Consider the following 27,471-nt stretch of genomic DNA (forward strand, 5'->3'; position numbering starts at 1 on the left):
CAAACAATGATTCCTACTTATCTCTGTGTCGTAATTACAGGTACAAGAAAAATATTTTAATTAAGCAAACACTATTTTTAACTCTACTTATCAGCAATAACGAGTATTAACACCCAAATGCAAGTGCAAAGTCACAAAGTCGGTTTCCCTTGCTTTCAATCAACAAAGATTTATGGCTACTTAGTCCGAAAACGACGGGAAAATCCCCAAATTTGCCCGTTGTTTCACTAATCCTGTTCATCTGGAAATGGTGGCGAGACTTCCCAAACTTTTTCAAACGTCAATCTTCTGTTCGAAAATTTCGTACCAAATTTTGTTTTATTTACTTACACATGAGCTACTTTCTGAGTATTGGGCAAGCACAAAAGTTCGTTCTTATCAAGATCTGATTAGACTTAACATAAATCGAAAGGTGCACCTATTTAAGATACGATTTTTTTAGTCGTGTTGCAATTCAGAAGCGACCGGAAGACAATTAGGGTCAAGTGGTGTGTGACAAATATGTGTGAAGGAAGTGTCAAAACTAGACACTTTTGCACCAGTTTATTGTAAAATTTAAATTGATTTTTGAGTTGTTCGTGTGGATAAAAACAAGTCTCAATGAAAAATTCTTTCCATAATTACATTTAAATTTTGTTGTTTATCGTGTTTGATGTATTAATTTACATTATTAACACAACAAAATGAAATATCAAATAAATTAATAATAAATAATTGGCTTGTAATTTTCCAAAATTGAGAAATTCTTAAATCTTCACTCTTGCTGTGAGTGACTAACGAAAATCCACCAATACCGCAATTTTATCCATATTATATTAGTGCGAAATGATTTAAAGTTATGTTCACAGTTTATTTCGATGTTTAAATTTAAAATTGATGGTTCGTGACAGAAAACTGTATTTTTGAATTTGGAATAAATTGGGATAGTGAATGAATAAAACATTTGTACTTATAGTTGGGTTTTGAAAGAATGAAAATTAACTAATGTTTGTTCATTACTTAAGAACGACAGCTATAACATTTTGTAATCCTCGAATCGGTGTTATAAATTTGTACATAAAAATAAATAAATGAAAATAAAAATATTCCAGTTCCAAAGAAATTGTATTGTAATTTTAGAAAATTAAAAAAATTAATCTTTTTTAATTCCCGAGCGTGAGCTACAATAGAGGCCATCGAACGAAAGATTACTTTCATGATATCTCGAGGTTTCATGACCCCTAAAGTACAAAAATATAGATCTCCCGTTTCCATTTCCTCGGATATTGAACAAAAAAGTATTAATCATCCCCACCAACAATGTGATGACGTCACCTCAAAAATGTACAGCATACATATTATTTAAAAATAACATATTCCTCTACGTATAGTTTATGAATCCGTTTTGATTTTCGCCCTAGGCATCCAGAATTTTAGTAAAAAGTCAAAATTTTGAAAGCGTTATGTGGGATTTATAAACTTGCCGTTGACATTGACGTTCCCGTTGCAGTTGCTGTTCCCGCTGACGTAGTAACTTTGATATTCAACTTTTGCCGTATTTAAAGGGGTTGTAGAAGAAAAGTGGAGGATTTAAGTTGACTACTACAAAAATTTACCATTTTAGACATGTTTTAAGTTTCTTGCTGTAGAAATAAATCTACACATATCAAGAAAAAAAGGCAAAATATAAACCCCGCCCACCCACCCCATCTCAATTGTGATGATTTTTTTTATTCGTCGTGAGCCAAGGGGGCGGAACTCTCACACTACAATAACCTATCACGTACTGAACCGGTTCTATACTTTTATTGACTGTGTATGCTTGTAACATAGTCCATAAAAGAAATTTACGGTGGATTAAAAAACATAAAATTACAAAAAATAAAAAGACTGCATATATATATCAACAATGGGTGGGGCTTATTTTTCTTTGTACAACACGATTACTTAAGAACATATTTCACATGTCGCCCCTCGGCTTACGACGAATAAAAAAAATCATCAGAATTGAGATAGGGCGGGTGGGCGGGGCTTATATTTTGCCTTGTTTTTCTTAATATACGTAGCCATTTTTTCACAACAAGAAACATATAACGTTGTTAAAATGGTACATTTTTGCAAGGAAATATGTATTTTGCAATTATGTTTTGCTTAACAGCAAAATCGATATTTCTTTATACAAATTTTTCATTTTAAACATGTTTTAAGTTTCATGTTGTGAAAAGAAGTATACACATACTCAAAACAAAAAGGCAAAATGTAAGCCCGCCCACCCGCCCTATCTAAATTGTGACGATTTTTTTATTCGCCGTGAATCAAAGAAGGAGCTTAACTGCAAAATACTTATTTCTTTAGAAGAAATTAAAAACATGTGTTTCAGTATCGTATTGTTCAAAGAATGCTATGTATGTTAAGAAAAAAGGGCAAAATATTAACCCCGCACGCCCACCCCATCTCAATTGTAATGATTTTTTTTATTCGCCATGAACCAAGGGGGCGGAGCTTAACTGCAAAATACTTACTTCTTTGTAAGAAAGAGAAATATATTTTTGAGTATCGTGTTATTCAAAGAATACTATGTATATTAAGAAAAGGCAATATATTAACCCCGCCCACCCACCCCATCTCAATTGTGATGATTTTTTTATGCGTAGAAACTTAAAACACGTCTAAAATGGTAAATTTTTGTAGAGAAATGTGAATTTTGTAATTAAGTTCCGCCCCTCGGCTCACGACGAATAAAAAACGTCGGAAGGCGGGGGCGGAGCTTAATTGCAAAATTCATATTTCTCTACAAAAATGCACCATTTTCAACATGCTTTAAGTTTGTTATTAAGAAAAGAAGACGACATATATTAAAAAAAAAATCAACAATTTCTTAAAAGTATGGAACCAACAAGATGTTTTCAAAGACTACAATGACATATTGCGTACTGAACCGGTTCTATACTTTTTATCGACTCTGTATACTTGTAATATAGCCCATAAAAGAAATTTACGGTGGATTAAAAAACATAAAATTACAAAAAAAAGAAAGACCACATATATCTTATTCACAATGGGTGGGGCTTCTATTTTGGTTTCTTTTTTTAATTAATATATTTAGTTTTCTTTTTATAACACGATCGCTTAAGAACATATTTCACATGCCGCCCCTCGGCTTACGACGAATAAAAAAAAATCATCAGAATTGAGATAGGGCGGGTGGGCGGGGCTTATATTTTGCCTTGTTTTCTTAATATACGTAGCCATTTTTTCACAACTTTTATTAAGAAAAGAAGACTACATGTATTAAAAAAAAACACCAATTCCCTAAAAGTATGGAACCAACAAGATGTTTTCAAAGACTACAATGACGTATCACGTACTGAACCGGTTCTCTACTTTTTATCGACTCTGTATACTTGTAATATAGCCCATTAAAGAAATATAAATAATAAGAAACATAAAATTACAAAAAATAGGAAGACCATGTATATCTTATTAACAATGGGGTGGGGCTTCTCTTTTGGTTTTCTTTTTCAATTAATATATTTAGTTTTCTTTGTATAACACGATTACTAAAGAACATATTTCACATACCGCCCGTCGGCTTATGAGGAATAAAAAAATCATCAGAATTGAGATAGGGCGGGTGGGTGGGGCTTATATTTTACCCTTTTTTTTTTTCTTAATATACACAGTCGTTTTTCACAACAAGAAACTTAGAACATGGTTAAAATGGTACATACATTTTTGCAAGGAAATATGGATTTTCAATTATGGGGCGGAGCTTAACTGCAAAATACTTATTTCTTTACAAATAATTAAAAACATGTTTTCCAGTATCGTATTGTTCGAAGAATACTATGTATATTAAGAAAAAAAGGCAAAATATTATATTAAGTTCCGCCCCTCGGCTCACGACAAATAAAAAACGTCGTAAGCCGGGGGGTGGAGCTTAATTACAAAATTCATAATTCTCTACAAAAATTTTCCAACGTCAACGGTTGATATAAACGACGCATACCTTGCTGCGTATTTATCTTATAACGGCGACGTCAGCGGCGAACAGTAGCGTCAACGGCAAGTTTATAAATCGATCTTTGGTGAAAATATCCGTTTATCCTTTCCAAAAAATTGATCACGTCATATCAAAATTGTGCCGAATAAATCTTATCTAAAATGTGTACTTGAAACATACACATAAAACACTTCTTGACTTTTACTTTAGCATTACATAGCTATCTTTATTTTAATTTAGCGGTAAAAAAATAAAACTCACAAAAATGGATTTTATTTTTTTGTGTGACTGTACTTTAGGGACGAGAGAATTTTTTTATTTGTCTTCAGAAAGTTTAAAGAGTATTACGAATATTTGTCAGAAAAGTCGGTTCTGTACCTGTCATTGTGTCAGTGAAATGACCACAAATCATTGGAATGCTAATTTTATGGCCATAGTCAAACCCAAAATCCCTTGTGAAAAATTTAGGAAACCGAAAAATGAGTACTAAAATCGGTTAAAGGACAAACAACATCATGGGCATGTTCGCAGTATACAGGGTGAGTCACTAAGCGCGCTCTTCCACATCTCATTCATTATTAAAAATAAAAAAAAATCTAAAAAAGTTCTACAGTTGTTTGAAAGAAATATACCAAAATTATTCTCAACTATAAAGAATGTTCCGTTTTAATATGTGACTCGCAACTTTTTTTTTCTAATGGAATACCTATATATTTTTGTGCTTAACCTCTTGTCAGACTTTAAAACCATTGTGTATTTTTGAAATTTCGGTGTGACGTTGCCAAGTTAATCTAATTTTGTTGAAATTTTTAACAAACCATTGGGTTTTAATGTACCTATATAGTGTTTACAAAAACTCTGTATTTAGGACATTCATAAATCACACCCTGTATACTAAATTGTCGTTAGAAAAAGCACTAATTCTCAAAATTTCACACTAAAACTTCGAAATCACTGCTAAATGTAATGCTTCAGTAATAATTTTTCCCACACTTGAGTTAAAATGTATGCAAATTTATTGATTAATTTTCAAGTAGTGTACACAAAAATCTTGAAAACTGACTGGAGATGTTTTCATAAAAAGTAAACAGTGACAAAATATCTATTTCTAAAATGGAAGCGTAGAAAAACCGTACATATTTGTTTTTTCAAAATTTGTTCACACTGACGTCGAGTATCTAATTTGTTTGCTTCTTTATCAAAAAAAAACCGTGATTCACCCACCAAAATACCTCCCATTTCAAAACTACTTTTTGTCTAAAATGTATCAGCCATTAGTACCAGTCGAGTGGCACTTTTTCAAAAACTCCCACCGCCCGTCGCCGGCGTCGCGACGCCAATTCTCACCGTTTCGACATCAACCTCAAATATTTACACCGTCCAAAATTTGATTTATGCGTATTTTTTTGGATCCTCCACCAGGCGGCGCTAACAATACGTGATGTCATTCGAGCGCGTTCGATAAGTCTATTTATTATTTCCCTCTTTATTATCATAACTCGATTTATTTCTCGAGTTAAAAATATTTCTTTAGTCAAGCGTAAAGAATGCGGCATTGATTGATGTCGGCTGCAATGTGTATAATGGGACACAAATTACGATTTTAATTGCGCCTTTTACACGGGTTGCAGGGAGAGGCAGGTCGAAACGGATTAACAGGTAGAAGAGCCGGAATTCCCCATAGTTAGGGTAATAGAGGGTGCAACTCGGTTGGCTTTTTGACTTCTGGATTTGGAAAAACCCTGGCGCGGGGTTCTTGGAAGGTGATAAGGGTTGTGAAAGCTAAGTTGATGAGGAATTTAACGCTTCTGGTGACGCTTGAGCGACTCGGAGGATTTTCGGAGATGTGATTTTGTTTATGTGGCACTTAGTATCAGTCGCTGCTTTTCGAATCGATAAAACAAGCGTTTATTGCTAGTGTTGAGTAATTGGACTGGCAAGCGGTTGGAAAATATTTGTTACACAAACGATTACAAAATTTTTAAGTGTGGGAAAGCGCTTGAAAAAAACGGAAAGAGAATGGATATCCGGATAATAATTATTCAGGAAACAATAACCATTACTAAGACTGGTGGTGGTTATTAATCGGTCAGAAATTTAACGCCACAAACGACAATTATGATTCGAAGCTTTTAAAGTCACAGTAAAAATTAATACATCAGTTGTTAATGTTTTAATCGGTCTCCTAAATTTTTCACAATGGATTTGTGATTTTCGACATTTTGGATTTGATAAATTTAGTATTTGACAGGTTTATGATTAATTTCATCGTTATAATGACAGGTGCAGAGCTCCTGTGAATGATCTTTTGTACCAAAATGTGGTGTTAAAACCCTTGAAGCGCTATCAATACCCGATTTTCTCTCCGAATCATCAAAATATTAGTAAGCATCTTCTATAAATACTTCTTCTTGGGTCAAAAGCCACATCGCGACCTCCGCATCTCCCAGACCAAATATTTCCAGCATCCGGCGCCTCCGCCACATCCCGAATTTCCGCCGAGCCTCTCCTTATTTATTTCCCAACGTGGCGCCTCTGTCTTCGATTCGGCTGTTCTTGTCGACGGTACAAGTATGGAAACATCTCGGTGCTGGCTATAAAAGGTAACTTCTGTCGAAGAAAGCCTTATATACGAGCAAGTCCGACGCAGACCTTGGTCCATTTCCTCCAAAGTGCGTCTGAGCGATTACCGCCGATAGGAAATCGTACAAATTGCGAGCATACGGGCAAAAAACGGCCGCGTCTCGAGGACGACATGCTGGCAAAACTGGAAGCCGCGGGATAAAAATGGGAAACGCGTCATGCATTTTGAGGAGGGATTGTGTGCGATTTTTTACACATTTTTTGATCGGGTTGTTTACGCTGATTTTATCGAATGGTACGGGGAATTGCAGTTTTGCAAGTTTTGATACTGAGATACCTAGTTTTGAGGTGTTTGTCGGCCTTGGGGAGATAAAAATTGCCGCCGGGGGGCGTCAAACCGACGAAATACATATTTTTGACGTTTTTACGAAACCCATGCACTAAATTGATGACGTCACCTCGAAATAGAATTATTACAAAATTTACCTTGTCGTGGGTAAACTCTTTACTTGTTTACAAGCAAATCTAGCAAACTTTCTAATTTATCAGCCACATTTAACGAACACTCGGTTAATCCACTAATCTGACACAACGAATTATTTTAGCTTTACCTATCTGTTGTTGCGAGTATTTTTCACTATTGGAAATATCAAAAATCAGTGTACTTTGACCTCAGCAAGATTGAATGCGAATAATTCACCTACAATATCAACAGTGACATGACCTGTGGAATTCCTTGCATACTACAACCAAAGATTTTACAATTTTAAAATTTATAATTTGTTGATCGTGTGAAAAGTGCCACCACGGCCCTGCACTTAAATAAACGTCAAGCTATTATGTATTTTTTCTAGTTTCGTCTTACTAATAGTTTATTTATTGGAGATTCTCGGAAAGGAGAACAGCGGGAGATTAATTGATGTATAGATAGCTTGATACCCCTCTTTTATGATGGATATTTAATTCCTAGAACTAGTTTTTCATACTTTTTTAAAAATACAGAAGTAAAAACACGATAGATAGTTTAGGGTGAGTCATGTGAGCTAAAAACGTCTATGATCATTAAAAACGTTTAATGCTGAAATTAAAAAAATACCTGTCTTTATATTCAGACTACGTAACGAGCTAATCGTCAGTAGTAACTGCGAATTTTTATGACTACACTGTTTGTTTGTTTTTTTTTTTAATAGAAGCATACATTCAAATTTTTGCATTGGTATTCGTATGGTTGGTTGTATGACGACTTCGATAAATTTCCATCGACGGATCTTATTATACACATTCTGTTATGAATTTTGTTGTATTTTCGTTGTCCTTACGCTGCAAATCTAAATGGCTAAAAAAAACTTGAACTCAATCGAGTGGTTTCATTGAGGCTAAAAACAGCAGCCTTCGACTAATCTTCTCACGTAGTTCTAAATTCACATTTAGGATTTTAATACGTTAGTAATAAAATTTAAATAGTGAATATTCGACTGTATTTTCAGGCCAGGTTTTATTTTTAGACAATCCGAGTCTCTAATTTCGTCATTCAGAAATAAATGGATTAGCCAGAATAACGAAAAAATTAAGGATTGTTTAGTTGAGAATTGAATTCCGTGTCTGTTATTCATGCCGCTATTTTCAGGTTAACAAATTTGCCAAAAGGTACACATAAAACGAAGATTTTGATTTGTTTACTGCCTGTCTTCACTAAATTTAAAAACATACATTTTACGGGCCACTAGAAAATATGATTTAGAAGAAGCCAATTGTTGGTAATATATGTGAGCTTTCTATTTTTTGTAATTTTATGTTTTTTAATTCACCGTAAATTTCTTTTATGGACTCTATACAAGTATACACAGGCGATAAAAAGTATAGAACCGGTTCAAACATCTTGGTTCCATACTTTTAAGAAACTGTTTTTTTTTTAATAAAATGAAAAATTTGTATAAGGTAATATCGATATTGCTCTGCCCCATAATTCCAAAATCCATATTTCCTTGGAAAAATGTACCATTTTAATCATGTTCTAAGTTTCTTGTGAAAAAATGGCTATGTATATTAAGAAAAGAAAAGGAAAATATAAGCCCCGCCCACCCACCCTGTCTCAATTCTGATGATATTTTTTATTCGTCGTAAGCCGAGTGCCAGCGTGTGAAATATGTTGTTAAGTAATCGTGTTATACAAAGAAAACTAAATATATTAATTTAAAAAAGTAAACCAAAAGAAAAACCCCACCCATTGTTGATAACATATATATGTTCTCTTTCTATTTTTTGTAATTTTACGTTTTTTAATTCACCCTAAATTTCTTTTATGAACTATATTACAAGTATACAGAGTCGATAAAAAGTATAGAACTGGGTCAGTACGTGACACGTCACTGTAGTCTTTAAAAACATCTTGTTGGTTCCATACTTTTAAGGAATTGTTTTTTTTTAATATATGTACTCTTCTTTTCTTAATAAGAAACTTAAAGCATGTTAAAAATGGTAAATTTTTGTAGAGAAATATGAATCTTGCAATTAAGCTCCGCCTCCCGGCTCACGACGTTTTTTATTCGTCGTCAGCCGAGGGGCGGAAGTTAATTGTAAAATTCATATTTCTCGACAAAAATTTACCATTTTAAACGTGTTTTACGATTCTAAGAATAAAAAAAATCATTACAATTGAGATGGGGTGGGTGGGCGGGGTTAATATTTTGCCATTTTTTCTTAATATACATAGTATTCTTTGAACAATACCATACTGAAACAATGTTTTTAATTTCTTCTAAAGAAATAAGTATTTTGCAGTTAAGCCCCGCCCCCTTGATTCACGGCGAATAAAAAAATCATCAGAATTGAGATAGGGCGGGTGGGCGGGCTTACATTTTGCCTTTTTATTTTAATATGTGTAGACTTCTTTTCACTACATGAAACTAATAATTGCAAAATCCATATTTCCTTGCAAAAATGTACCATGTTCTAAGTTTCTTGTTGTGAAAAAAATGGCTATGTATATTAAGAAAAAAAAAGACAAAATATAAGCCCCGCCCACCCACCCGATCTCAATTCTAATGAATTTTGTAAATAAGCTCTGCCGCTCACAACGAATAAAAAAATCTGGAATAGGGCGGGTGGGTGTAGCTTATATTTAGCTTGTTTTTTTTTATATATGTAGTCTTCTTTTCATAACAAGAAACTTAAAAGATGTTCAAAATGGTAAATTTTTGTATAAAAATATGGGTTTTGCAATTAAGCTCCACCCCTAAGGCACACGACGAATAAGAAAAATTATCACAACTGCGATAGGGTGGGTGGGCGGGGGTTATATTTGTTTGTTTTTTTTAGACATATGTAATGTTTTCATAACAAGAAACTTAAAACATCTTCAAAATGGTACATTTTTGTAGAAAAATGTGGGTTTAGAATTAAGCTCCACCCCTAAGACTCACAACGAATAAAAAAATTATCACAACTGCGATAGGGCGGGTGGCCGGGGCTTATATTTAACCTTGTTTTTTTTTAGATATATGTAATCTTCTTTTCATAACAAGAAACTTGAAGCTTGCAATTAGGCTCCGCCCCCGGCTACAACGTTTTTTATTCGTCGTGAGGCGAGAGGCGGAACTTTATAATATTTTGCCTTTTTTTCTTAATATACATAGTATTCTTTGAACAATACGATACTGAAAACATGTTTTTAATTTCTTGTAAAGAAATAAATATTTTACAGTTAAGCTTGATTCACGACGAATAAAAAAAATCTTCACAATTGAGATAGGGCGGGTGGGCGGGCTTACATTTTGCCTTTTTATTTTAATATGTGTAGACTTCTTTTCACTACATGAAACTTAAAACATGTTTAGAATGAAAAATTTGTATAAGAAAATATCGATTTCGCAATTAAGCTCCGCCCCATAATTGCAAAATCCATATTTCCTTGCAAAAATGTACCATGAAAAGACAAAATATAAGCCCCACCCACCCACCCGATCTCAATTCTGATGAATTTTGTAATTAAGCTCTGCCGCCCGGCTCACAAACGAATAAAAAAATCATCACAACTGGAATAGGGCGGGTGGGCGGAGTTTATATTTAGCTTGTTTTTTTTAATATATGTAATATTCTTTTCATCACAAGAAATTTAAAACATGTTCAAAATGGTAAATTTTTTATAGAAATATGGGTTTTGTAATTAAGCTCCACCCTCCAGGCTCACGACGAATGAGAAAAATTATCACAACTGCGATAGGGTGGGTGGGCGGGGGTTATATTTGTTTTTTTTTAACATATGTAATCTTTTCATAACAAGAAACCTAAAACATGTTGAAAATGGTACATTTTTGTAGAGAAATAAGGGTTTTGCAATTAACCTCCACCCCCCCAGCCTCACGACGAATAAGAAAAATTATCACAATTGCGATAGGGTGGGTGGGCGGGGCTTATACTTATTTTTTTTGGATATATATAATCTTTTTTTCATAACAAGAAGCTTAAAACATGTTCAAAATGGTAAATTGTAGAGAAATATGGATTTTGCAATTAAGCTCCACCCCCTGGCTAAATAATAAAATGTCGCTTCTCCGGGGAAATTTTTGTGCAGAGATTCATTGAATAGATTGCTGCAATCACGTCACCAACTCGCCCCAGGGAATGAATAAATAAACTTGAATGAATGTTCTATTCTAAGAAATATGTATATATTGTAATTTCTGTGACAAATTCCAAAATTTGCTTAATTGTTTTGGTATGACATCATGAGACACAGGGAGCTAAAGAGGGCTTGCATTATCGTACTCGTGATACTTCCTGTAGTGTTTGCCGAGGAAGTAGAAAAATAATTAAACATATCGTGCGAAAAGGGGGAAATTACAGTTGGGTGTGCCTTTAAAAGTGTTTATTTGGCTTCCTGCATGTCGTAAGATGTTGTTGACATGTTTTTAGGTTAAGATTAAATATCACTGTGACATGCTTGTATGCATTACGTGGAACTGTGTATTAATTCACAGAAATACGATTTTAATTTCTGTGACATAACATGGCCAACTCTAATTCTCATTTTCATCAAACACTCTATTTTTACTTTCCGACTGTAAGCTAGCTGTTTTTTCGACCTTTCTTAACCCGTAGAGTACGAAGAAATAGGTCTCCCATTTCCGTCTGTCTGTCTGACTGTTTGCCATCTGTCCGGATTTTTATTAGACACAGATAATCTCGGAAACTACTCGACCGATTGTTGGCAAATTTTGTATGTATATTAGGATTGTCATGTAGATTATAAAACGGTAACTAAAATTTGACTAATCATCCCCAGCACCAATGGGTGACGTCATTTCCAAAAGTTACAACAGTATTTTTTCTAATTTTATAAATTTATTTAAATTTTTGGAAAAAAAATGAAATTTGTATAACAATATTTTGCAATTTAACTTTGAAACTGCAAAACTAAATGCTCTGAATTTTTTAGAAAAGTCTGCTGTCAAACTATTTGTTGCATTTTCAAAACACTCAGAATACTGCAGGAGGGTTATTAAATATTGTATTCTACAATTATAATGCAAAATTAAATGAACTCTGTTGAAATCATTGATTTAAGTAGGTATTTTAAAATTAATCCATTTTCGAAATTATCGTTTATCTTTAACTACCAGCTCCTACTACTAAATTGTAATTTCCATCGCGAAGGTGTTTATTATTTTCCAATCTTGAAACACCGAATTGTGGCTTTTAATGAAAGTGGCAAAATTTCGAATTTAAAAAAAATTCTAATCTAAAATGGATCTGCGTATCCGAATTTAAGCTTGTTTTGTAAGTTTTTAATTATTTTCAGAATTCATTTTGAGTTACACAATAATATTTTTTAGTAAGAATAATTTCTTACTTTAATTAAAGAATTAATTAAAATAACTTGTGACTGTTCCGTATTCAATGAAGAGGAAAATAGCAATGTAATTAAAAAATTTGTCCTATTTATTTTGTGTTAATGTTTCGTCAGAATTTGAATTTTCATTAAATTAAAAATATTTTTTTGATGACAATCTGACGTTCAAAAGATTTGTAGTAAACAGAACGGATGTCACTCATGTCGTATTATGTAAATTGCGTTTGTTATGAATTTCTCCTCATTTCGAGTACAACTTAGTTCTGCGAATCGATAGTAAAATGCAACTGCGAGTAAAATTAGAACTGCTAATTATTTTCACATTTTCGACTACGAAAACTCCGAATTTCTACCACGTTAAATTTAGACTACATTTGAGGCCGTAAAATCAAAAAAAGAGCGTGTAATCAAGCAATAAGACAAACAAATCTGAACCCAAACTTTGGTTGTGTTAATTAAGCTTAAAATTGTCTAAAAAAATAATCTCAGGTCATCTCTCATCGCATTCCCCTCAAGCAACCGAATTTTCTAATAATAGCCCGTATCAGCTCATTATCTCGTCGCAGAAATCCGCCAACAACAGTCCAAGAACTCCAAAAACTCCTTCCCCACGCGCCGGAAAGCCCCAAGCCTCCAGCCTCCAATCCGCCCATCGACTTTCACCACCCGCCGAAAAAAGCCCGATGGGCCCCTCCATGGGGTGGCTGGTGGGGCGCCCATCGCCCATTGGCCGAAATCCGGATGCGTTATCCTAAAGCTCGGCCGCTCCATCCTACAGGATAAATAGAAGGAGCCGCCACAGAGTAGGGGAATAGTACATAGTCGTACGTCGTGCTTTCTTAGCAATCAGTTTACACTAGGCTGTCGACGCGTTTGTATCTACGTCACAGTGTCACCTTTTATTACATAAAGTCGTATCTGAAGATGCACTCGAGATAAAACCGTGTGAAGTGTTGTGAATCGAAAAAGTGTAACATGATCACGTGGGCGGTGTTGGCGGCGCTGCTCGCCGTCGCCGGGGCCAGGACCAAGGCGCCCCTGATTGACGAGAGCACCAGGACGAGGAACAAGGCGGCAGGTAGGACCTAAGCCTAAACCTAAACCTAGTTTGCGTAACGGCGCGATTCAGCCGCGCTGAACTTTGACATCACCTGATGTTTGTTTATTTCGCGCTGGACGCTGAGGAGGATTGTTTGGGGCCGTGTCAAGGTCGCGCCTGATAACGACGTCCACCGCGAAAATAAATTTTCGGAAAATTGTAATTATATCCCGCCTTATCGAGAGATACAAGCGATAACTGTTACTTCAGTAGCACTTCAATTAATCTGTGATAACGCCGAAAACGATGTGTTTTGGTCGGGCTTGACATAATCGCGCGGACAATGAAGTTGATGTCACTTCCGTTTTTTTTAAGGTTTGGTTGCGCCAGGAAACTAGCAACTTTCGGCTTGTCGAAACCCAACCGTCTCACTTTGATTTGATTTTTTTTTTTTGCAAAAGTGGACGAGGGTCAGCTTTTTTGATAATCGCGATGGTTTAATGAGTGGTTTTTGGCGGCCTTGAGATGTCCGGGTGAATTTATTTATTTTGTACGTGATTGCTGTTTACGGTGTAACCAATATAGACTGGATTTGATCTAGATTCGATAAGTCGAATTTTTGATCTAAAATTGTTTGCTTGGAGATTTCTACTTCTGATTTTGCGTGTCATTGTTTGGTTCTCAGCGATAACCACTACCTGGAATGGCAACAAGTCGAGCCGTTGTAAATGTTTACGGAAATCTGATTCCCAAATTAAAAATCCCCGGCACCAATTTTTGAATGTAGTTGCTATCGGTGACAGTGTTTGCTTAATGATTTAAACTGATTTTTATTTGGTTTATGTTTGTTGTTAACGCTAAATCACCAAAGTGTACTCTGAAAATAAAATTAATACCGCTTAAAGTGCACTTGAAACCTATTAAAGTCTGGTTTTAAATGGTTCTAGTAACTAGGTTATTCGTAACGCGAAAAAAGTATAAGCAAATTTGAATTGTCCCTAGGGACAAAAATGTTCTCAAGACGCTAAAAAAATTACTTAGGTAAACGTTGTTTACTAAAAACCATGATGTTTCACTCTATCATGATTAACTGCAGCTGTATGAATGTTAATTGTTGACTGTTCATCGCCCATTAGAATTTCTTTTGCGGTTTGAACTTTATTGTTGAGCGAATTCTCGACATAACCCCGCGACCACTGTTCGAGACTTCCAGCGACCTGGACATTAATATAGTGCAAGCGTTGGCTCGCAAACACACCTAAAACAGTGACCTGTGTATATTTAGGGTTAGGGAGTTGCATAAAAATTGTCAATTTATTGCGGTAATTACCTAAATGAATTTTTTCAAACCCATTACTCTCATCTTTGTACTAAACGGAAAATCGAAAGATGCTTTAAAAAAATGTTCATGCAGGGAAAAGTCTAAAAAATCAAGGATTTTGTAAATTATATGGTCATACATATGCAACTGTGGAAAACCCGTGTGCGTGGAATCAAGTCTTGGTTTATCCCCATCGACATTTACCAAATTTGAATATCAATTTTGATTCCACTGTAGAAATCTTTTATAAACCCGCCTCCGTATGAATGAGTAGCACTTTGCTCGCCGACCTTGCCGCCATTTCCCCATCTCCACAGACAAAAAAGGAAATTAATAACCGAGGCGCATTTCCGCCTGCAAAAACACATCCATACACCAAAACACCCGAACCGGAGCCGTTTATTTGCCATCGCAGTTATTATTTGTTGTCGTAACTAAAAATAGCCGGCGCCAGCGATTGTTAAAATTTCGTGCCAACGTCTCCGCCAATTTGTTTATTATTACTTAATGCTTTTGCAACATTTTTCCTTTTTGTGTTGCTGGCGCATTCCGTCTCGTCGGAGTGGGATAACGTTGCATCCAAAACAATTATAGTTGCGATGGACGCGTCGCGACGCCGCCGACGGCTATTTGGAGCTGGACTCGATTCAGGTCGTCCACTCCGACACGGCGACCTTCTCGTATCGATGGCGTTTTTTCGCTGATTTTACTTATCGGAAATGGGAATCGTGGACGTGGAGGTATGTGACGAGCCGACAATGTCCGTGTGATCAGGGCTGGACTCGAAATGGAAATGAGACGGTTATGTGCATGCGGACGTGACACAGGTGGCTGCAAAAAACCGAGATGCGCACATCGGGAGGACGGGAGGAATGCGGCCCTGATGATGCGCGCAACACCGACGAAACTGGGACGCTTTTTTTCAAAAACCGAATTTCACGTTCATTTACGTCTTTTAAACATTCTTTTGTTGCGACGTATCTTAACCAACACGTAGAATTTTCGGAGGATCCTCTTTCAAAAAATGACACCGTTTTTAAATGTGATGGATCTCACCATAAATTTTTTTAGTGAAACCACATATTTTTGTTTACATAATTGAAAACCGTTTTACGCAACAATTACAACACGCCACATACCGCATACACATGCGACAGAAACATTAAGACACACGTCATCATATCGTAAAGACGCGCCACTAGAAATCCGCAGACTTGTGGAATTATAATTAAATCAAAAACATCTACGACGACATAAATCCACCCATCACTTACAAGATTATTTGTTATGAAGGGTCGATTGCACGGTTGTGTTTTTTGCAAGCCGGGCTTGACGGGCGAGGTTTGTGGGGCTTGGGTGACGTTCGCCTGAGTAATTGTGCCTTTAGCGTTTGGTCCATGATCTGCTTCGTTTTTGTTTCTTCAATCGGCGACTTAGTCATAATCCGCATCCGAGTCTCGTTTGCAGCTAACCTTGCCCGTTCACGTCTCAAAAAATCATTAATGCAAAATCATCGATATTTAATGAACACGTCTGCGAAAGCGCGATAAAAATCAGCGGTAAACGTAAACAAACAGAATTTTTTCAGTTCCGTGTGATTTCGGAGGCCGCTCGAGGGGGCGTCGCGACATTTCCCCCTAAAAAATTAAATACCACCCAATTAAAAAAAAACCTCCGTAACGAGCACACATCGAGCCGTATTTGCATAATAAGTAGTTTTTAAAAATAGCCACACCGAGGGATTTTTTGCAAATGTCAACATTACATGTAGCTAAAAATTAATTTACTGCTTAATTACTTCTCTCTCTCCGCGAGTCCCGGTAATTTATTAACACATTTACCTTGAAAATTAATGTTCTATTTGGCATCATCGTATTTACATAATGATTGTTGTGAAATTGGCGTAAAAATACACCGTATTTGCCAGGAGTGAGGTTAACGACATTTCGATTTTCGAAACTAATCGAGTGCAACCAATTCGCTCATATTGTGGACAGTTTTGGGCAAGCGGAGGCCAACGGCCAACGAAAATCGGTTTATTTCATTATTCATTCGTGTTTGTTGTCTTAACGGCTGCATGTGTGCGCGTTGAACGCCGGTTTATTTTATTTGGGCGCTGATAGCAATAATAATGCTGATGGCATGATGATAGGTTAGTTCGCGCCGACGGACCTGGCGGCGAAAGCCCGGAATCCTAGAGGACAGCTTTCGGACCATAAAACCCAAAAGGAGTGCCACTGACGTCCACTAGACGTTCATTCATCGCGCCGATCTCCTATTTGGATATCTAATTCGCGAAAGACGAATGTTTATCGAATGTCTACAGCAGATTTTCATTCATTGCTCGCTGCAGAGAAAGTCCGGGTTTGTGGTAAACTGAACCGCAGTCTGGGATTTGGTAGACGCTTCCTAAATTGTAAACACGAAGCCGCGTTATGTCCATCCGCGGGTTTTGGTTTATTGCAGTTCTGCTTGATCCAGATGGGGCTGCGGTTGACTAGCTGTAAACACGAAAAATGAACATTTGTTCATTGTCTGTTCTACATCTATCTGCGGATTTTTTCGTTCAATGTTTGCAGTATGAATACTTGGTTCTGTTATTTTAGTGACTTAATTTACAGAAAATGCCCGCTGAATATCTACTGTACATCCGTCAATATAATGTTCGTGCATTGTAGTGGTCAGGATGCACGGATGAATCCACCACTTGAATATCTAATTGACAAGCCATAAATGTGAAGCTTGTGTGTTCGTTAAATATCCATCTACATCCATCCGCAGATTTTCATTCATTATTTGATCCAGTGAAGATCCTAATTGTCAGAAAATGACTCATTTAAACGACTCTTTAAATGTGGAATATCCACAATTTCGTGATCTAGATGGTTCAATTTCTTGAAACCGCCTGGATTTTCATTTGATTGATTAATCAATTTTCATTAAGATCCAGAGAAGGTCCTAATTGCGTCTAAACTGAATCTATTTTTGAAATGTTTAAACTATCTTCAAACGGGAAATATCCACATAATAGCGATCTACATAGTTTAATTTCCTGGAACATTTGCATATCTATTTTTGACAATCCATAAGTGTGAACTGGATGTTCGTTAAATATTCATCTACGTCTGTTTACAAATTTTCATTCATTACTTGATCTAGAGAAGGTCCTAGTTGCCTGTAAACTGACTCTTAAGCTTTGAAATATTTAAGAAACAATCTTTAAATGGAAAATATCCACATATTTCCTGGAACCATTTGAATGAATATCTATAGTGTGAAGCCTGAATCATTGTTAAATGCTCATCTATATCTATTTGCAAATTTTCTTTCGTTATTTGATCCAAAGAAGGTACTAGTTGTCTGTAAACTGCATCTAGGGTTGAAATATTCAATTTTTTGGAACCACTTGAATATTCGATTGATTGATCAGGGCAATTTCGTTAAATATCCATCTCCATCTCATTGTTTGATCTAGAGCAGCTCTTAATTGCCTGTAAACTGATGGGACGTGCTGAACCGGCACCTGAAATTTTACATTATTATTAAAAATATATAATATATAAAATTTGTATTTGGGCACCTGCGCCCTAGTGTACCACGGCCACTAGCGCCGGTGGAAAATTCCCAATTTCTAGATGGTGAATTTTTCTAAGGAAATTTGAAAGATTCTTTGGGACCACCTGTTGTGTCTTGGTTTTCAAGTAATTTGAAAGAATCTCGGAGACCCCTCGTGTTTGGTTTTTGAAGTAGTTTGAAAGAATCTTGGGAATCTCTTTTGTTTTGTTTTTGGAGTACATAGCTGAAACAAAAGAATCTCGGAAACCCCTTTTGCTTTGTTTTTGAAGTTTCTTTAAAAAATCTCGGGGACTTATTGTCCCTACTTTTTGAAGTAGTTCGAAGGATCTTTGGGACACCTTTTGTTTTGTTATTGAGGTAATTTGAAAGAATCTCGGGGTCCGTTTTTGTTTTGTTTTTGAAGTAGTTTGAAAGAATCTAGTGGACCTGTTGTGTTTTGTTTTTGACGTGAAGTAGTTTCAAAGAATTTCGGGAACCCCTTGTGTCTCTGGTTTTTAAAGTTGTCATTCTGTTTGATTTTTGAAGTATTAATTTAAAAGAATCTCGAGGACTTCTTTTGTTATCTTTTTAAAGTAGTTTGAAAGAGTCTCGGGGATCCCTTTTGTTTATTTTTTTTGGAAGCAGTTTTAAGGAATCTCGGGGACTCCTTTTGTTATGTTTTTGAAGTAATTTTAAAGGATCTCGGGACCCTTTGTGTCTTGCTTTTGAAGTACATAGTGTGAAAGAATCTCAGGGACCTGTTGTGCTTTATTTTTGAACTAGTTTTGAAAGAATATCGGGGAGTCCTATTGTTTTGTTTTTGGAATAGTTTTAAAGAATCACGGGGAATCCTTTTGTTATGTTTTTGAAGTAGTTAAAGAATCTCGCGGACCCCTTGTGTCTTGTTTTTGAAGTAGTTTGAAAGAATCGTGGGGACCCCATGTGTCCTGTTTTTGAAGTACTTAATTTGAAAGAATCTCGGGGACTCCTCTTGTTTTGTTTTTGGAGGTAGTTTTAAAGAATCTCGGGGACCCCTTTTGTTTTGTTTTTGAAGTAGTTTTAAAAAATCTCGAGGACCCCTTTTGTTTTATTTTGAAGTAATATATAATTTTAAAGAATCTCGGGGGCCTGTTTTGTTTTGTTTTGGAAGTAGTTTGAAAGAATCTCGGGGATTCCTTTTGTATTGTTTTTAAAGTAGTTTGAAACAGTCTCGGGGAACCCTTTTGCTTTGTTTTTGAAGTAGTTTGAAAGAATCTCGGGGATCCGTTTTGGTTTTGTTTTTGAAGTAGTTTCAAAGAATCTCGGGAACCCCTTCTGTCTGGTTTTTGAATTTGCCATTTGTTTGGTTTTTGAAGTTGCTTGAAAGAATCTCGGCACCCCTTATTATGTTTTAGAAGCAGTTTTAAAGAATCTAGGGCGCCCTGTATGTCCTGTTTTTGAAGTAGTTTGAAAGAATCTCGGGGATCCCTTTTGTTGTGTTTTTGAAGTAGTTTTAAAGAATCTCGGGGACTCCTTTTTTGATGTTTTTGAAGCAGTTTTAAAGAATCTAGGGGACCTGTAGTGTTTTGTTTTTGAAGTGGTTTGAAAGAGTCTCGGGGAACACTTTTGCTTTGTTTTTGAAGTAATTTTAAGGAATCTCAGGGACCCCTTTTTGTTTTATTTTTGAAGTGGTTTGAAAGAATCTCTGGGACTCCTTTTGTTTGGTTTTTGAAGTAGTTTTAAAGAATCTCTGGGACTCCTTTTGTTTGGTTTTTGAAGTAGTTTAAAAGAATCTCGGGGATCCCTTTTGTGATGTTTTTGAAGCAGTTTTAAAGAATCTCGGGGACCTGTTGTGTTTTGTTTTTGAAGTAGTTTGAAAGAATCTCGGGGATCCGTTTTGGTTTTGTTTTTGAAGTAGTTTCAAAGAACCTCGGAAACCCCTTCTGTCTGGTTTTTGAAGTTGCCCTACTGTTTGATTTTTGAAGTTGCTTGAAAGAATCTCGGCACCCCTTATTATGATTTAGCTGTTTTAAAGAATCTAGGGCGCCCTGTATGTCCTGTTTTTGAAGTAGTTTGAAAGAATCTCGGTAATCCCTTTTGTTATGTTTTTGAAGTGGTTTGAAAAAATCTCTGAGATCCTTTGTGTTTTATTTTTGAAGTAGTTTTAAAGAATCTTGGGGACCTCTTGTGTCTTGTTTTTGAAGTAGTTTGAAAGAATCTCGGGGATCCCTTTTGTTATGTTTTTGAAGTAGTTTTAAAGAATCTCGGGGACTCCTTTTGTGATGTTTTTGAAGCAGTTTTAAAGAATCTAGAGAACCTGTTGTGTTTTGTTTTTGAAGTGGTTTGAAAGAGCCTCGGGGAACCCTTTTGCTTTGTTTTTGAAATAGTTTTAAAGAATCTCAGGGACCCCTTTTTGTTTTATTTTTGAAGTAATTTTAAAGAATCTCAGGGGCCCCTTTTTGTTGTATTTTTGAAGTGGTTTGAAAGAATCTCTGGGACTCATTTTGATTGGTTTTTGAAGTAGTTTTAAAGAATCTCGGGGACCCCTTGTGTCTTGATTTTGAAGCAGTTTTAAAGAATCTCAGGGACCTGTTGTGTTTTGTTTTTGAAGTGGTTTGAAAAAATCTCGGAAATCCTTTGTGTTTTATTTTTGAAGTGGTTTGAAAGAATCTTTGGGACTCCTTTTGTTTGGGTTTTGAAGTAGTTTGAAAGAATCTCGGGGACCTCTTTTGTTTTGTTTTTGAAGTTGTACCCCGTGTTTTGTTTTTGAAGTACTTTTAAATAATCTGTTGTGTTTTGTTTTTGAAGTAGTTTCGAAGGATCTCGGGGATCCCTTGCGTCTTGTTTTCGAAGTAGTTTGAAACAGTCTCAGGGAAACCTTTTGCTTTGTTTTTGAAGTAATTTTAAAGAATCTCAGAGACCCCTTTTTGTTTTATTTTTGAAGTGGTTTGAAAGAATCTCTAGGACTCCTTTTGTTTGGTTTTTGAAATAGTTTTAAAGAATCTCGGGGATCCCTTTTGTTATGTTTTTGAAGTAGTTTTAAAGAATCTTGGGGACTCCTTTTGTGATTTTTTTGAAGCAGTTTTAAAGAATCTTGGGGCCCCTTTTGTTTTGTTTTTGAAGTAGTTTTAAAGAATCTGCTGTGTTTTGTTTTTGAAGTGAAGTAGTTTGGAAGGATCTGGAGGACGCCTTTTGTTTTGTTTGTGAAGTAGTTTTCATGAATCTCGGGGACTCCTTGTGTCTTGTTTTTGAAGTGAAGCAGTTTTAGAGAATCTCGGTACCCCTTGGTTTGTTTTTCAAGTAGTTTTAATGAATCTGTTGTGTTTTGTTTTTGAAGTAATTTTAAAGAATCTCAGGGACCCCTTTTTGTTGTATTTTTGACGTGGTTTGAAAGAATCTCTGGGACTCCTTTTGTTTGGTTTTTGAAGTAGTTTGAAAGAATCTCGGGGACAACTTTTGTCTTGTTTTTGAAGTAGTTTGAAAGAATCTCAGGGACTCCTTGTCTTGTTTTTGAAGTTGTTTGAAAGAATCTCGGTAACACCTTTTGTTTTGTTTTTGAAGTAGTTTTCAAGAATATCGAGGACTTGGTGTGTTTTATTTTTGAAGTAGTTTGAAAGAAACTCGGGCATCCCCTGTGTATGGCTTTTGAATTAGTTTCAAAGAATCTGGAATATCCCTTGTGTACATAGTTTGAAAGAATCTCGGGGATCCCTTGTGTCTAGTTTTTGAGGTAGTTGAAAGAATCCTTTTGTTTTGCTTTTAAGTAGGTTTAAAGAATCTTTGTGGTCTCTTGTCTTGTTTTTGAAGTAATTTAAAAGAATTTCGGAGATCCCTTGCCTTGTTTTTGAAGTAATTTTTAGGAATCTCGAGGGCTCCATGTGTCTGATTCTTGAAGCAATTTGAAAGAATATCGGAGTACTGTGATCAGAGAGGGATTAAAAGTACTTTTATTTAAAATTTGGATTCGGGAATCGTTGTGCCATGGCTACTGGCACCTCTGGAAAATTCCCGATTTCCAGATGGTTCCATCCGTCCCTGATTGGGTGTTTAGTGAATACCCCAAATTTGCAAATTTTTATTCTTTATTTGATCCTACTTAATTATCAACAGAATGAATCTAGGGTCTAAATATTTAAACCAGAATTTTCATAAGTGGAATAGCCACAATATCGCCATCCCGAGGATTTAATTTCTTGAAACCATTTGAGTATTCATTTGGTTGATTAATCACTGGATTTTCGTTAAATATTCATTTACACCGATCTGTAAATGAATGTAGCTGTGAAAATTTAATTTTTAAATTCACTTGATTATCTATTTCACAAGCCATTAATGCGAAGCTTAGATGTTCGTTAAATACCCATTACATTCGTTTGCAAATTTTCGTTGATTATGTGATTCAGAAAAGGCCCTAATGATCTGTAAATTGCGTTTAGTGTTGAAGAAGAATCCTTAAATGTGGAGTTATAGTACCTATATTATTTCAATCTGCAGTCAGTCATTCCGTGGAATTGCTTAATTTAATTGAGTTTTTTATGACGATACGTTAACAGGCGTTCATTGAATATTCACTTTCATGCATATGTGGTTGGTTACTCCAGGCTTTTTTTCGCGACTGTTTTCGTATTCTGGTCGAGAAATGACATCTTCGTCCCCGTTCCTTTCCACTCATTGCCTTTTTTTCCCTCCAGTGCAGTTCTCTTCGAATTTGTGAACTCGTGCAGAAACATTGCGCACGACTTGCATCACCTTGCTTGCAGACGGGCGTTTGGCTTTCACGCGCTAGCGAAAGCGAAACGAACCGCCCCTGGCAGAGCGTTAAATTAAAGGGCGGTTCACAACGACACAAGTCGTGATAACCCACCCGATTGTCCCGCAATCGGCGACTTCGTCAAAGTTTTTCGATCATTTCGACGGCCAAGTTGGTCGGAATTTCGCACTTTTCGAAAAGCGTTGCAGTAAAAATAAATTTATGTAATAGCCGGCCGTGCCAAGCGCAAAAAATGCCAGACTTTTGTTTGTCTGGACCCGACTTAATGAATAGGCGATCATTCTTATTTTTTATTGTTCGCTCTGAACGTACTCGCGGCGAAATCCGGCTCGAAGGAGCAAGTGGCGTGATACCGGACCGCGGAATTGCATCAGACAAGATTTCCACGTTTCTCGGAAGTAATTTGTCTCATTCATCGTGGAATTTCCCGCTCCGTTTTTCGTATTTCCTTTTCAGCGCGTTTTCTCGTTTGTTATTAGGCGCGTCCCATTGCGGGCTAATAGCTGCGTTCCTCCTCCCCGCGTTCCACCCACATAATTTATGGCGTGCCAGATGAACAATAAACACACACCTTAGCGCGCGAATCACAGGTGTTTTAAATAAGTATGACACACGACTTACACAAATATTCGCGTTTTTTCGACGGCTACACAATAGCTGGTCGACCATTTTTCGCCGTTCGTTCTTGAACTAGAGGGCACCTACGTGCGACCGGCCACACTCCACGCGGAACACCTCTGCATTAGCATTCAATAAAACGCGGCGCTGGTTTTCGGCTTTCTTACAGCTCCTACTCGTCGTGCAGGCAAAAACGCCGCTCCCGCGAACAGACCCGCCACGGAAACGAATTCCGAACACAAGCGTCGAGCGCGACGGCTTACACAGACTAGAAATAATAGAAAGACGTCCCGTTCGTGTATATGTCTTAGTTCGCAGTCATTGACCGCGCGATGTTTTCTCCCTCATTTGGGTGTCCCTTGTCTCCATCCAGGTCCGGCTCTTTCGCGTGGCCCATCTTGGCGGAAGTGTTCTCCGCGCCGTTTCGGGAATCAAACCTCTATTTATAACCGCAGATAAAATAAGACCGGGTACCGGGCGCGTATTTGCAACCACATTACCAGATCGTTGACTTTGACTGGTGCGGCTGTAATACTGACATATTAAGAGTTGGTGGCGCCGGCCGCGAAATCGAATTAAATTAAGATTAAACAGACGTAATTATCGCACCATTGCTATTAGGCGGCTTTATTTATCGTCGGTCGTGACGTCACCGGTCTCGTTGGACCAGGAAGCGGTCGAGTGCACCTCTGCATTCGCCTCTTGGTCGATGCGCCCGGTCTAGAGGTGTGTCGTGTCGTCCGTCTGCGGCATTGAATTCGCGCCAAGCTCGATATAACATGACTAATATATCCTGAGGCCCATCTGGATTGAACTCCTGGCATTTGTCTAGCGAGATATGGCCGCGCCGAAGAGAACTCTCACTTTCTGCGCGGGCCGCCAACGGGAGGATCCTGGTCGCGGCACCAAATGACCACGGAGGCCTTCTGTGTGGTGCTACCAAATTGTGCGAGCCGGCAACGCCGCTTCGACCAGTCGTGCTCCTGATAGCACGCACTCCATACGCCGCCATATTATGGCAAAATATGCGCTAGTTATACTTACTTACATTCAAGAAAAAATCAAACCAGTTCTCGAGAGAATTGTAGCTGTCTCAGCCCACCGTGAAGTGGAAAAAGCTGCCTGCAACAAAAACATAGCGAAATTGTTCTGCTTAACGTTAAATAAGACACTCGACATCGACTTTAATAAAGGTATCATTACCGAACGGATCGTACCACCGGTGTTGTGACCAAACCACCCGCGATGGTGACGTCACTTTTGAATAATTTTCGAACGACAATCGGAGGGCCGGCCTTGGTGCTGCCGAAACTTCGTATTGTATTTAAAATAGGAGACTTAAATTATCTAAAGGACGCCCGAATGACAACTGCTTCCTCGAAATCTAAAACTACGTCAATTTTCCGGTATTTTTGTCTAATGCGCAAACAGACGACTCCGGTGTTGCTTTAGCACCACCATGTTGAGTCAGTCAAGGTCGTGCGGAGTTTGAGGTTATGTTCGTTGTACTCCAATTAAAAAAGTTAAAGCGACAATTACCGATAAGTGCTTAATTACAGTGTAACTGTAATCAACTTTGATAACGTAATTGGCAAAAAACGTGTTCGTACCTCTGTTAAAAAACGAAATGTCAGTCGCACCGGTTCGAAACTGCGTTTTGACAATGGCGTGAGCCGCTCTCTTCGTTTTGACAGTCAACTTTGACATATCGATCAACGACCTTGATATCGAGCGCCGATTGTATTCAAATTCGTAACAAAACAAGTACTTTTACGGCTCCAAAGGTCAACAAAATAAAATTTTCCTGAAATCTAAAAGTAACAGATAAATTGTTGAGTATCAGTTAAATGGACGTGCACTGGCGCCCGCTTTGCACTTACGGTGGTCTAATTTTGACACTTTTGAAATACGACCGGGAAAAGTCTCCAACTACGCCACTGACGACGAAATGAGTTATGAGGCGCGTTTTTTGTTGTGACGACATCCAACAGATGCGTCGTGCCGCTTTTATATAAAACTGAAGGATTTCTCGGTATAAATCATGAAATAAAAGTGAATTACAGTTAAAATTGTTCGAGACAACTTTCACTGATTTTTTGCCGCGCAAAGTTTGCTAAAATGGGACTGTGCGATCACGTAAGCCGCGCACTGCAATCAGCACTCGGAGTGAACAGTTCATTAGCATAGTTCATTAGATGTACTAAAATGTGATCGAGCCGTCTCACTCATTTAATCTCTATGATGAGGTTCGACGTTGTTGCCACCTCAAAGATGGGAAAGTCAAAAACACGTTCTGACATAACCCCAGCAATTTTTTCTTTTTAATTTATTATTTTGATGTTTGTAAACTTACTTATCAATTCTCCTTGACGTAAACGAGTATAGGAATATGTTATTTTATAAAATTTGAATAGCGTTTACCATGCAAAATTTGGGAAACAACCGGAACAAAGCCTGTTGAGCCCGGTCGTTTGCGCCGCCGCTGGTGCGAGTTCCGCTTCAATTTATTAGAATGCATTGAACGCCCGTATGCAAATGCCCTTCTAATGCCTATCATTACCCAGCAATTACTCGTCATTTTTCTAAAAATAATTTTTTACGACCCTATTAATTACGGGGCAACGTAATTGCGAACCTCCCGCACACGTCGTGGGAAAAAAATGTCCGGGGGGTAGTCGGTAAAAGTGGATCAAACGTTAAGTGGAAATGCATGTAACGAGCAAAGATCACACCTCCGTGTTGACATTTGCGAAGTACGATGCAATGTAGCAATCCGAGCGATTCTAAACAGTTGGAAATAGTCGCGCGATTTAATTATAAAACCTCCAGACGAGAGAAAAAAAACCGAGACGGTGATAATCGGCGAAAATACGCCGCAGGCTCGTAGTAAACATATTTTTGAGGCCAATGTCGCTTAGATCACCGAATAATAATACGAAAAGGCGCCTGCGCAAAAGTCCCGTTGCGTAACGGCCGGGGGTTCCATCGGGGGACACGCCGCAATTGTTGGGAAAGGTCAACGATGGGTGGAGGAGCAAGCCAAAGCGGAAGACTGCGGCGGTTTTCGGGTGGCATAGTTGTGGTGGTGCCGCGACCAGTATTTTCCACTTTTTTACTAGCAGACACGTAGTGGCAACCTGTTGACCTCATAATGCGTTTTAGTACAAACATTGTGACTCATATTTTCGAGCGATGTTTACGAATCGCGTCTTTCTGTTCCAGAGTGCGTTTTCGGGAAGCAGGTCCGCGAGCTGCACTCCCAGTGGATCCCCGACCTCGGCGTGCCCATCGGCGTCCTCTACTGCATGAAGTGCGAATGTGTGCCGGTAAGTACCGCGTCCATTCATTTACCCGTCCCAGCCGAAACTCATTGATGAATAATTCAGCGAAGATCCCAGAGTATGTCAAAGCGGTTGCGTCGCGAGATCTGTGCATGCAGAGATGGGGGCGTCTAAAGGTAGAGGTCAGCCGGGTCGGTGACCGGCAACCGTTCCACCACTCTGTGATCTACCGACACCTTTCGCATCTCGGCGCCCCGTAACTGTATACACCCGTTTTCATTTCGTTCAACTTTTTTCGCAGTTGCAGAAGAAGAGGCGAATCGTGGCCAGAGTACAGTGCCGGAGCATCAAGAATGAGTGCCCGGAACCCACATGCGAAGAGCCGGTACATCTTCCGGGGAGATGCTGCAAGACCTGTCCCGGAGACACCTATGGTGCGTAGAGATAGCGCCACTGTTTGTTCGCTAAATTCGAGCTCGTTTAGATGTGAC

The 27,471-nt window shown here is 37.5% G+C and overlaps 1 protein-coding gene across 1 annotated transcript in view; it reads left to right on the top strand.

Annotated features, from left to right (window-relative positions):
- The first annotated feature begins 13,232 nt into the window (after nucleotides 1-13,232).
- LOC135138440 (dorsal-ventral patterning protein Sog) overlaps nucleotides 13,233-27,471 on the top strand; it is a 36,243-nt gene continuing 22,004 nt past the window's right edge. Inside the window, exons 1-3 of the mRNA XM_064068414.1 lie at nucleotides 13,233-13,494; nucleotides 26,922-27,025; nucleotides 27,282-27,414. Of these exons, the coding sequence (XP_063924484.1) occupies nucleotides 13,392-13,494; nucleotides 26,922-27,025; nucleotides 27,282-27,414 (340 nt within the window). The 5' untranslated portion in view covers nucleotides 13,233-13,391. The remainder of the gene's footprint in view (nucleotides 13,495-26,921; nucleotides 27,026-27,281; nucleotides 27,415-27,471) is intronic.

The sequence above is a fragment of the Zophobas morio genome, unplaced genomic scaffold (assembly GCF_036711695.1).
Source record: "Zophobas morio isolate AGI-343-1 ecotype UQ-CSIRO unplaced genomic scaffold, CSIRO_AGI_Zmor_V1 ptg000004l, whole genome shotgun sequence".
In the NCBI taxonomy this organism is placed as follows: Eukaryota; Metazoa; Arthropoda; class Insecta; order Coleoptera; family Tenebrionidae; genus Zophobas; species Zophobas morio.